This window comes from Rhineura floridana, chromosome 5 (assembly GCF_030035675.1).
Source record: "Rhineura floridana isolate rRhiFlo1 chromosome 5, rRhiFlo1.hap2, whole genome shotgun sequence".
Taxonomy (NCBI): Eukaryota; Metazoa; Chordata; class Lepidosauria; order Squamata; family Rhineuridae; genus Rhineura; species Rhineura floridana.
Window position 1 is genome coordinate 21,175,755 of NC_084484.1, and position 13,390 is coordinate 21,189,144.

General features: G+C 40.7%; 1 protein-coding gene across 1 annotated transcript in view; it reads right to left on the reverse strand.

The window, feature by feature from the left end:
* Positions 1-13,390, reverse strand: part of KLHL1 (kelch like family member 1) — a 283,389-nt gene that overhangs the window by 210,027 nt on the left and 59,972 nt on the right. The window contains exon 3 of the mRNA XM_061629343.1: positions 9,176-9,312. Coding sequence (XP_061485327.1) covers positions 9,176-9,312 — 137 coding nt within the window. The remainder of the gene's footprint in view (positions 1-9,175; positions 9,313-13,390) is intronic.

The window sequence follows — 13,390 nt, forward strand, 5'->3', positions numbered from 1 at the left end:
ATGCATGGAGATGAAAGGGACTGTAACTGCTTGTCTCACCATATTGACTGCACAGAGACCCTATGCATAGGTTCAGTGTGCACATTTCCTACCCTGAAAAAATGTGACGCCTACGTGCCTTGATTCTGTACACAAGTTCAGATGAATGCACGGTTGTGGGGAGCAGTGGAGGAATATGCAAGCCTGACACTTTGATTGGGGTCACTGAGGCTCATCTACATAGTATTAGGGTATGGTTTACCATTACATGCAAACTGAGCCAGTTGCTGGACAGCTTTGCCAAAAACCTAAGATAAAAGGGACATTATCTTGTTTGTTCAGGACACGTGTCTCTGAACACATCTGCACACTTCTTTTCCAAGTTCAGGGACAAGGCCCTTCTGGAGCATGAATGCTTGAGGAAATTGTTCAAAAGGTGTCTTAGGGGAAAATCATCTCAATGTAACCCCGGCCCTGTTCTGCTGGGAGATAGCTTAATGTCAGTCCATTGAAGCCTGGTCTACTAGCATGTTAACCAAAATACAAATGACTCAAGTATAGGTTACATTCATATCATTTAGTCTTTACTCAGCGAGAAATGGAGACAAGTCAGATTTTTTTTTTAACTAAAAGATTAAGGAGATTGCAGAGAAGCTAAATGAATTCTTTGCATCTGTCTTCACAGTGGAAGATATAGGGCAGATCCCTGAACCTGAACTAACATTTGCAGGAAGGGATTCTGAGGAACTGAGACAAATAGTGGTAACGAGAGAGGAAGTTCTAAGCTTAATGGACAATATAAAAACTGACAAATCACCGGGCCCGGATGGCATCCACCCGAGAGTTCTCAAAGAACTCAAATGTGAAATTGCTGATCTGCTAACTAAAATATGTAACTTGTCCCTTGGGTCCTCCTCCGTGCCTGAGGACTGGAAAGTGGCAAATGTAACGCCAATCTTCAAAAAGGGATCCAGAGAGGATCCCGGAAATTACAGGCCAGTTAGCTTAACTTCTGTCCCTGGAAAACTGGTAGAAAGTATGATTAAAGCTAGATTAACTAAGCACATAGAAGAACAAGCCTTGCTGAAGCAGAGCCAGCATGGCTTCTGCAAGGGAAAGTCCTGTCTCAGTAACCTATTAGAATTCTTTGAGAGTGTCAACAAGCATATAGATAGAGGTGATCCAGTGGACATAGTGTACTTAGACTTTCAAAAAGCGTTTGACAAGGTACCTCACCAAAGACTTCTGAGGAAGCTTAGCAGTCATGGAATAAGAGGAGAGGTCCTCTTGTGGATAAGAAATTGGTTAAGAAGCAGAAAGCAGAGAGTAGGAATAAACGGACAGTTCTCCCAATGGAGGGCTGTAGAAAGTGGAGTCCCTCAAGGATCGGTATTGGGACCTGTACTTTTCAACTTGTTCATTAATGACCTAGAATTAGGAGTGAGCAGTGAAGTGGCCAAGTTTGCTGATGACACTAAATTGTTCAGGGCTGTTAAAACAAAAAGGGATTGCGAAGAGCTCCAAAAAGACCTCTCCAAACTGAGTGAATGGGCAGAAAAATGGCAAATGCAATTCAATATAAACAAGTGTAAAATTATGCATATTGGAGCAAAAAATCTTAATTTCACATATACGCTCATGGGGTCTGAACTGGCGGTGACCGACCAGGAGAGAGACCTCGGGGTTGTAGTGGACAGCACGATGAAAATGTCGACCCAGTGTGCGGCAGCTGTGAAAAAGGCAAATTCCATGCTAGCGATAATTAGGAAAGGTATTGAAAATAAAACAGCCGATATCATCATGCCGTTGTATAAATCTATGGTGCGGCCACATTTGGAATACTGTGTACAGTTCTGGTCGCCTCATCTCAAAAAGGATATTCTAGAGTTGGAAAAGGTTCAGAAGAGGGCAACCAGAATGATCAAGGGGATGGAGCGACTCCCTTACGAGGAAAGGTTGCAGCATTTGGGGCTTTTTAGTTTAGAGAAAAGGTGGGTCAGAGGAGACATGATAGAAGTGTATAAAATTATGCATGGCATTGAGAAAGTGGATAGAGAAAAGTTCTTCTCCCTCTCTCATAACACTAGAACTCGTGGACATTCAAAGAAGCTGAATGTTGGAAGATTCAGGACAGACAAAAGGAAGTACTTCTTTACTCAGCGCATAGTTAAACTATGGAATTTGCTCCCACAAGATGCAGTAATGGCCACCAGCTTGGACGGCTTTAAAAGAAGATTAGACAAATTCATGGAGGACAGGGCTATCAATGGCTACTAGCCATGATGGCTGTGCTCTGCCACCCTAGTCAGAGGCAGCATGCTTCTGAAAACCAGTTGCCGGAAGCCTCAGGAGGGGAGAGTGTTCTTGCACTCTGGTCCTGCTTGCAGGCTTCCCCCAGGCACCTGGTTGGCCACTGTGAGAACAGGATGCTGGACTAGATGGGCCACTGGCCTGATCCAGCAGGCTCTTCTTATGTTCTTATGTTCTTATGTTCTTATGTTCTTATTACTAAAACAGAAATTGACTGGGGAACTACAAGTATTGCCCAGAAAAGAGAGGGCAAGAGAAGAGATATGAGGGATTGTGCGGTGAGGCAGTGGAGCTAATACGCAGTGTAGGTTTGGCTTGAATGAGGAAGAGGGGGAAAGTGGGATAGTTTCAGGAATGAGAAAACAGCAGGAAAATAGGCTTAGAGAGGAGACACGAATTAGTACCTGTCATTCCACTTAGGGCATGTTTGAACATGAAAGTGGTGACAATTCCCATGATGTGAGGCAGATACAAACCAGGAGTTCAAGTGCTTGGGGAACACTCAGGGCAATAAAGGACTAGAGGGGAAAAGGAGCAGCACAACTCAGCAACTATGAGAGGAAGAACTAGTGTGTCCAGGCACTTACAAACTTGGGATTTGAAGACCATATAAAACACGTGTGGGTAACATTTGGCCCTCCAAATGTTGCTGAACTACAACTCCCATCATTCCTGGCCATTGCCCATGCTTGCTTGAGCTGACGGGAGTTGTAGTTCTGCAATATCTAGAAGGCCAAAAGTTCCCCACAACCAAGGGTGTAGTCATCCAGGGTCTTGCGGGTTCTTAGACCTTTTACTTTTTTGGGAGCCAGGTCCCAGCAGGGTTCCTATGTCTCCAGTGTCCAATGAGCCAATCAGCATGAAAGGGGAGTGTGTTGGCCACTGAGAAAAGTCTTCTAAAGCAGTATTCAAGCCTAGCCAAATTATTCTATAACTCTTAGAAGGTTGTATAATTTTAGAAGCGGGTGTGACTGTGAGGGGGTGTGGCTGTTACTATTATGAAGGTATCCTGCACTTCTGGATTTGCCACTACACCACTGCCTACAACTGTTATAAAGGAAGGGGGAGTGACCCTGGGAGAAACAAAAGAAAGATGACTGTCTTCAGACTGATTAACAACGGAAGAGGTAGGGTCTAGGTGACTGGGTTGTGTTTTTTTTACTGTGCGTATAATACTTCATGTACAGTGCCTTTCCACTTTTAAAGTTTCTGAACAGCCCAATCAATAGGTGCATCTTTACTATATTATGTAAAGAAGCAGACTGGGTATTTCTGACCTCAGGAGAACCCACCCTATCGTAATTGTTTATTATTTATTTATTTGTTAAATGCATACCCCACCCTTAGTCCCAGAAGGAGCCCAGGGAGCAAACAAACAAGACAACACTAAAAGCATCTATAAAACATATTAAAAACATAACATCTTTTAAAAATCATATAAACAAAACGTCTTTTAAAAAATCTTTAAAAATTATTCCAGCACAGATGCAGACTGGGATAAGATCTCTACTTAGACGACTTGTTGAAAGCAGAAGGTCTTCAGCTGGCACAGAAAAGACAACAGAGACGGTGCCTGTTTAATATTTTAGGGGAGGCAATTCCATAGGGTAGGTACTACAGTGCTACAGGCCTGATTCCTATGTTGTGAGGAACGGACCTCCTGACGAGATGGTATCTGCAGGAGGCCCTTATATACCCCGTATATAAGGGGTAAGGAAATCTTTCAGGTTTAATAGCTCAAAGGTGCAGAACTTCAAGCCTAGAGACTTACTTCAGCCTTGGGACTTTCTCCATACCACGTCTCCTGCTTAGGCTACACCCCACACAGGCTCTGCTTCGTGCTCTCCTGAGAGTGCTTTTGACCAACTGTAATGTATCCTTGAATTGTGGTAATGTCTGTTGCTTGCCTGGATGGAGAGTTGTGGATGTGAGTGTAGATACCTCTGTCATTTGCATGACTAGAATGCAGCACACTGTACAAAAGGTAAGACTCACATTGATTGTTCTGCCCACTGTTGTCTCTGGCTCTGCCCACACTGGCATGTGACCACAGAACAAGGTCCATGATGGAATGTGGCCGTTGGATTGAAAAAGGTTCCCCATCCTAGAATGGAGGGTGATGCAACTCCCCTGTCTTTGTCAATAGACAGCTTTTATTCTTCCAGCCCATTTTGCCCTTTGTGACCAGTTCTGTGCTAGATCTTTTCAGGCAAAATAAGACTTTCAGTCCAGGTGTGCTGCGGAAACATTCAGGGGAACATGTTCTCTTGCCTACACGTTCTCCTTCCTACCCCTTTTGTTACCAGGTGAATTTTGGTAGTAATGTGGGGTTAGACCTGCCTCTTTCTCCTTTGCCTGTTTCTGATGAAAAAGAGTGTACAATGACAGCAGCTGTTAAGACAACTCACGTTTTAATTCTGACTTGAACCAGATGAGATCCACTATAACAAACAGCACCCTGCCCCCTCATTTTTGCAGTCTTGAGCAGACAACAAAACCAGGAAATGTATCAAGGCAACCAAACATTATATTGGTCTACGTTCACCTTATGGATAATAAGCTGTGCAAACCTGCTTTAAGTCTGCTATCTACTAGTGTGCAACGAAATATACTTTTCTGTCAATACAAAGCAATTAATGAAACCTTAAACTGTCACAGAATGGTAGCCTATCAGAATCAATAAATCTTTACAACAAACTCATAAAAAGAAAGTTCAGCAAATCTCAGGTATCTCTGTATTACAGTTTCATTAGTAACAAGTTTTACAACTAGTGATTATGTCAGAGGAAAAACACTGTTAACATTATCCCACCATGAATGCTAACTAGTATTATTTGAGTCACCTTGCACTAAATATAAAAAGTGTCTCTGAAATATTTTACTTCTTTCATAATGATATTTCTTTAAATATTTACCAACAGAACACACTCATTACATTTGGCAACACTCAATACTCAAATGAAAGATCAAATTTATTTTACAGTAATCCCCATGTTGATTCCAGAAATAGAGAAATAAATGCCATTTCTTTTCAGAGTTATAATTACTTCTCCTTCCATTTCTAATCCATATTGTTAGGTTTGTTAAGTCCACACTTTCCATAGATTTAACATATTTGATTGAGGCATCTGGTGTTTCCCAGCTTCTTACATCTTCTATTTTTGCCATAATTAGCTAAGAAATCCTTCATATAACTCAGCAAGTGGGCCAAGGGATCCAAAGGTATAATTCAACCCACAATTTCAAGATTACATTTCTTCACACCAGTTTGATCTTATAGCATGACTATCAAAAGTATCATCCACATTGATAACGTGATACTGCCAACATACCAAACAAGTATCTTTTAAAAAATGTATTATAAATAAAGAAGCCCAGGGCAGCAAACAAAAACTCTCAAAGCACTTTAAAAATCTTAAAAACACAACATCTTTAAAAACATATTAAAAACAAAACATATTTTAAAAAACATCTTTAAAAATAATTCCAACACAGACTCAGACTAGGATAAGGTCTCCACTTAAAAGGCTTGTTGAAAGAGAAAGGTCTTCAGTAGGTGCCGTAACAGAGATGGCACCTGTCTAATATTTATGAGGAGGGAATTCCAAAGTGTCGGTGCTGCAACATTAAAGGTTCACTAAAGGCATTATAGAACCTTGGCTCCCAAATAACTCATGACTTCTGCCACAGCTGAAATCCAGGAAGAAACCCTGAGCAATGTCTGGGGTTGAAACATTTTCAGAGCAAGACTAGAGCCCACCACATTGTGATTGATTCTGGTCCATTCCAAAAATGCTCCAATCACTTCTGCAGTAGCCAGCAAAAGGATTAAAATATCACCGATTACCACTTCTCTTGAAGTTGAGAGCACATAACATGGCCTTGTAGAGCATCTAAAGGAAGTCCTTGAGCTGCTTGGCCTCTTCATACGTCCCTATTGTGATCAGCTGATAGCTGTTAGTTGCTTGGAGACATGAGATGGCTTTGAGTATCCTGGAAATCTCCTGCAAATGTCTTATTTAATCTTACTAGTGTCAGAGTTCCCCTAATTAAAATATTTTTTTTAAAAAAGTGTTCTCTTTTATTTCAGGTTCATATTTGTTTATTTGTATCTAGTTAACAAAGGGAACTATAACTATATATCTGTAAGTAACGCAAGATAACATAAATAAAATTGACACCGATCCAAATAAAACTATGTACAATTTCAAATGATGAAGCTTCCTGGAAAATCACAGCATCCCCTTTTAAACATGTTGTGCTTATTTATTATATGTCAAAATAAGGAAAAATTGCATTGGAATAAATATATAAAACCTGAACAAAATAAAAGCATGAACAAACTTAAATTTCTGAATCGCTCTGGCAAGACAAATCGTTTTCCCTTTTAAATATCAATTACTGCAGATTAAAAACATGCAACCTTCATAGCTACATATCTATCAGGTCCACGTAGCAGATAGATTACAGTATCATGGTCATACTTCTCCATACAATTCCCTAAAATGTGTCCTCAGCATTGTTCCCTCAGCACATTACACAAAGGGCAATATAATATTATGTACAAGGCCTTCAACCTGTTTTGATCATAAGTACAGGTAAACTCGGAATCTGGCCTCCTCCTGTACCTTCCTTCTAAAACAGCTGAAGGTATCAGATTTAACTGAGATTTGGGGAAAATAATCCTATCTCTCAATTTCTGCAAATCCTTTACAGTAGCAAGATAAAACAAAAAGAATGAAAAGGAAATTCTTATACAATGGTGCCGTTTTAGAAACCATTGCTGGTATAGTTGCTCTATTCATCAGCACAAATACATCAAATGGTGTCTGCATCAAAAGCTTTCTGGCAAGCTCCACCCCCAAACTCCTTATATATTGTTCAGAAAAAAAAGTTTTGCTACTTGGAATGAAACAACCCCCTTCCAAGAGTTGTTTATTTCCTCCAAGTGTTCTCTAAGAAAACATCAAGACCTACTAAATATATTTTAACTAATCTAACATGTGGTCTAGTTCTGAGGTTTCAGAACCTAAAAGTATATAGCTAGAAAGTATATTTCTCTGTTACATGTAAAGTTCAATCAAGGGACTTTTGTACACAACAGCTGGCTGATGGCTTGCTCCCCATTGGTGCTGTCAACTCTTACAATTCTAACGTGTTAATAGGAGAACAGATACTTCGATTCAGATAATCTGTCACTCTACATATGCCCCCCAACTCCAGCACCCTTCCTCTCATGAGAAAATCGAGATGGATGGTGCACAATTGGAAACCTCTTTGAACACTCAGATAGATGTTGCCATCTTGGGTTAAGATTAATTCTTTATTGCATATTTAAAAGGGCATATATTTTAAACTAGCCACTCTTGGCCTGCAAAAGGCTAAGTAATTGGTATTCTAGGGAAAATAAGCATAAATTGCAGCAATATGTTACTTATACATTTGCATAATACATACCATGTGAATTAAAGTGGCAATCCTAATGAAATAGTAATTTCGTTTATGTTGTAATGAAAACTCTGTATTGAGTTTACATAATAAAACTACATAAAGTAATACAATTATAATAAGGGAATGTTTTAACAAATATGTTAATATTCAATTAAAACACAATGGATGGCAGAAAATTTAATTAACACAAAAATTACAATATGTGTGTGTTTATTTCTTTAAATTTTTTGGACTAAATATGTTGTGCTTTAGAGATATTCATTACATACTGAAGTTTTAATTTATTTTTGCTGAGGGCACTGCTTGGTCAGAGAAACACTGAAGTTTTGTTGTCAATAAATGTTTGTAATTTGGCAGTTTAATTTTCTACTCATCTTCCTAATACCCCTTCTCTAAGGATAGTATGCTTTATTTAAGCAAGGACCTTATCAGTTCAGTACAGAACTTGACATTCTGCTGGTAATAGGGTTGCCAGGTTCTTGGCCTGAGACTGACCCTGTATCTTTAGGAGAAGAGAAAGTCAGCCAAGTGCAGATGTTCTTGCAACTCTGTAATGAGAAAAACCACAAGGTGGAATTCTCCCTTCCCCCTGCCCAACTTTTAAAGATACAGAAGACCTCTTGGTTGCCAGGCCCAGCCTCCAAGAGGTCTTCTGTATCTTTAAAAGTTGTGGAGGAGGGAGGGAGAATTCCACCTTGTGGTTTTTCCCATTACAGAGTTGCAAGAACACTTGCACTTGGCTGACCTTCTCTTCTCCTAAAGATACAGGGTCAGTCTCAGGCCATGGACCTGGCAACCCTAGCTGGTTGGTAACCATGTAAGATTTGTGAGTCTCATGTATTTATATATTTCACTGAACACAGTGAATATCCTGGATCATCTCAGGATACCAGTAAGGGGCATTACACACCAACACATGTAACAGTTCACTGGCATTTTTTAAAAAAAACAGTCAATACCAGTTCTAGAAGATGCAGTTTAGAGTATAAATGGGGCAGACAAGGGCAGAGATGGCTAACCCTTTCCCAACTCCCAAGTCTTCAGAAACATATCACACCACAATTGCTCTTGCATTTGAAAGGTATAAATTGCAGCCAGAGAAAGGCCACATTTCATATGTGCAATGCAAGCATGCACTGAGAGCAGCAACTGTTGGACCTAAAAGGATTTCTGGCTCAGATTCCTAGGGATGAAGGGCATAATAACTTCCCAAAACTGCACAACCATTTCTAGTAACCCAAGGCCCTAACACACTTTAATTACAACTGTTAACTCCTTTTCAGTGCACAAGCAACTCCAACAAGGAACATGGGATACTGTTTACAAATATTACTTTGTCTCACCTTTTAACAATTCCTCACACTTACTGTTTCAGGTTATTCAAACATGCCTTTGCCATTAAAAAGAAAAAAAATCAGTGCATATTATCTATTACCTGTGTATGCAAACTGAACAAGATCCCAGAGTGCACTGGGGTCGATGCCTTCCATTTTGATTTCCTCTTGTTTGGCTTCACAAACATCACTTGTAAACATGGCAGCAAAATAATCAGAAACAGAACTCAGAACAAGTCTGGAAAAAGAAAAAGATCATATATTACATTTCACAATAACTGTTGAACAATCCAGTTCTCAATATATTCAGCTAAACTGTAAACTTTTAAGGGTGGGGACCTGTGGCCCTCCAGATGTTGTTGGACTCTAACTCTCATCAGTCCCAGCCATTCTCCATCCCTGCTTTGATGTCGAGAATGGAAACAACAAGAACAAGAAAAACAAGCATTTTAAATGTTGACATGACTCCAGTAGCAATCCTATGCAACACATATGTAAGCCCATTGAACAGAGGAGGGTGGTCATTTTGTATTTTCTTGTAAGTCATCGCTGTTGTTTGTTGGGGAGTGGTGGCCTTTTATGACTTTTGTTCAGTAAAGACTGTCTGTCGGATGTCTGGAGAATTGTGGCTTCCCCCAATTGTGGCACTTGACCCTCCTGCTTCTGCTCCTATGTGCGTGCGTTGCAGATTTGTTGCAAACCATCTGCTTATGATGTAGAACTTTGGTGTTCATGCACAGTGTGTAGTTGTGACGAGATCAAATGTCTCTTGCAAACTTTGCTGTAGATTCCTTTCTGAATATGTAGGAGCAAGCCCCTTGAACACAGTAGGAAGTACTTCCAAGTAAGCATAGATAGGATCACAGTTTAAGAAAGGCTCCCATTTAATAAAAATAATCAATAAAATTAAGAAGTAACGTTTTTAAAAAAGCACCGATCACCACCACCACCACACCGAAATTAGTTAACAAATCGTTTATTTTGATTCAAGGTTAATTCTGAATAACTGTCAAAGAGCTATCAGAGAATAAACAGTACCAACTAAGGAATTATGGTACCTTTAAAACCATTAGCAGAGTTCCATTGTTTGTTTTTTAGAAACATAGGGTATATCCGACTGCCATATGCATGCCCTGAAGAGCAAAATAGATTCTATATATCACTAATTGGAGTCTGATACCTTGGCAAGCCACAGTACAAAGAGCAGATGCTTCACCAAACTCAACAATCAGAGGTTGCTGAGGATGAGACACATGCAAAATGGAGAAGTTGACCACTCACCAAGTTCTCCAAGTTCTTGAACAGCCTCAATGAAATTACCAAAAAAATTGTGTTTGCTTGAGAAAGAGTCTTTGGATAGGTTTGCTTTAGATTTAACATTTACTCCCCAGTTTCTCAGACAGAGATTGTGTATCAACTTTGCAAGGCACTTTAGGGACAAAATCACTCAGATTTGGACCATTTTGGATGCCACAGTTAGATCAAGTCCAATGGAGGTGTCCAAAGCACTGTATGTTCCATCTCTATTGGATTGGGTTCAGTTATTGTAGTCTGAGGATGTGGACAAGCTGCTTGAAGAAGTGCAGCCAAGCACCTGTCCCCTTGCACATCTTGGCTTCTTACAGCTAGCTGTAGGAGAGTAACTGGGTGAGTCCAGGGAGTGATCAATGATTTATTGGAGGAGGGGGAGGTATCATCTGCCTGGAAGGAGATGGTGGTGGTGTCTCCTCCTTAAGAGGACTTCCCTGAACCCAGAAGTTTTAAACAATCATTGTCCAGTGACAAATGGTGATCCAGCATGAAGCATGCTTGGAGGAAACTGACTACTTGGATCCATTACAGCCTGGGTTCAGGCTGCCCATGACATTAAAACTGCCTTGTTCACCCTGGTTGATGACATATGTTTTCCTTGAGTTCTCAGCAGCTTTTGATTCTGTTGACCACTGTATCCTTTTGGAGTGTCCCAGGGAGGTGGGGACACTGTGTTTCAGTGGTTTTGCTCATACCTCCAGGGTTGTTTCCAAAAAGTAGTAACAGGAGGCTACTGTTCGGCACCACAGGAGCTGTCCTGTGGTGTTCCACAGGGTTCCATCTTGTCCCCAATGCTATTGAACATCTATATGAAGCCACTGTGAAATGTCATCAGGAGATTTGGAGTGAGGTGTCACCAATAAGCAGATGACATCCAGCGCTATCTCTCTCTTCCATCTGAATTGGAAGAGGCAATTGAGGTGTTGAACCAGTGCTTGGAGGCAGTGATGGGGTGGATATGGGCAAATAAATTGAGGTTGAATTCTGAAAAAACAGAGGTGTTATGTGTCCAGAGTTCTCATATCTGGGAAGTGGGGATATAGCCTGTTCTGGATGGGGTTGTACTCCTCTGGAAGGAACAGGTCTGCAGCTTTGGGGTATTCTTGGATCCAACACTGTCACTGGAGGCTCAGTGTCCTCAGTGGCTTAAGAGTGCTTTTTTCCAGATCCAGCTAGTTCCAATGCGCTCTACATGGAGCTACCTTTGAAGATGACTCAGAAACATCAACCAATCCAAAATGCAGCAGCCAGATTTCTGGCTGGGGTTCCCTTTACATCTCTTATACTCCTGTTTTAAAACATAACTCCTATTTTAAAACAGTTGCATTAATTGCCAGTTTGCTTCCAGGCCCAATTTAAGAAGCTTATGTTAGTGTTTAAAGCCCTAAGCAACTTAAGTACCAAATATCTAAAAGACTTCCTCCTTCCATGCAGATCCTCTCGGATGTTGAAATCAGCATAAGAGGTCCCTTTTGGTAGTTCCACCACCCTCAGAAACTTGGGGGATGGCCTGGGAAAGGGTATTCTCTGTGGTGGCCTCTAAGTTGTGAAACTCCCTTCCCACCAAGGTGTATTTGGCAACTTCACTGTACAGTTTTAGGTGAATGCTGAGGATGCATTTCTTTACCCTGGCCTTTAACACCTGAGACGTATATTATTAGGACCCACCCTATTTTGTTAATTTAGGTTGTTTTAATATATTTTAAAATTTTGTAACCTTTGGATGAAGGCCAGATGATGATGATGATGATGATGATGATGATGATGATAATGATGATGATGATGATGATGATGATGATGATAATAATAATAACAATAATAATAATAATAATAATAATTTTCTGGCCACCCCATTTGAAACCTTGCATCTAGCCTCTAGCTGGAGGATCTCAAGAGAGGAATTGGCTAGAAAAGCCATGAATAGGGAGATTTTCCTTAGGATGTCTCTGAAGTCACTGTCCGAGTGATACTGAGAAGTTAGCTGGCCCAGGTGAAAGTAGCTCTGGCCATGTTAGAAGATGCTTCTATCATGCTGACCTGTGGGTAACTCGTTGGGCTCTGAAGGAAAAAAAAACCTTAGAAATAACTGCAGCCACATAAGCTCTTTAGGGGCTCCAGCATTAAATCATCTGGGAGCCTTTAAATTATTTCACAGAAATGGTGATGAGATCTGGACTTTGGCAGCCTAGTCCAAACACAGGAGGTCACTGAAGGATGCAGGGGAAGAAACTGTTGGAACAGGAGGCAGCACTACTGGGAAAGCAGCAGCAATGCCCAAAGATCTGGAAATCTTAGAAACTATTTTAGGTAAAGCCTCCATCATTTCTAGCTGCTCATCTGAGTAACTTAAGGAAAGTATCTTGAGGGAACAATCCTCCATTAGAAGGTTTCTTATTCAGACTGTCTTCCTCAGAGATCTCTCCATCCTCCTTGTGAGAAGCATCAGATCTGAGCGGAGAGGAAGATCTGAAAACTTCAGAGTGATGGCTCTGATGAAAATGTGACAGAATCAAAGGAAAGCCTGGGCTTCTTAGCACCTAATATAGAGGCAGAGGGGGAGCGATCTCTAAGTCACCTGCTCCTGTAATGGAAGGAAGAGGGACAGAGTAGACTTCTCACATAAATGCCCCCTTGAGTTCCGTGAATTTAAATGTGAATAAATAAATGTTGTGTTTTGATCAATTTGGGATAAAGGGTCATTAGAACATAAGTGCCTTGCTGGTTCAGAATGAAGGTCTGCATAGTCCAGAATCCTTAAAACTAGATAAGTCTGAGAAGTCCATAAACCAGGCATGAAGGCAATAACCAGGTCCCATTACTGCTCTGAGTCATTGTTCTTCAACCTTGGGTCCCCAGCTGTTGTCAGACTGTAACTTCCATCAACTCCAGCCACCTTAGCCAATGGCCAAGGATGATGGCGGTTGTAGAATAGTGCAAGTCTAAGGTTGTAGTGTTATTTTTTTCATTCCCCATGTGCTGCTTTGCTTGCAAGAACTTTGTTTGCC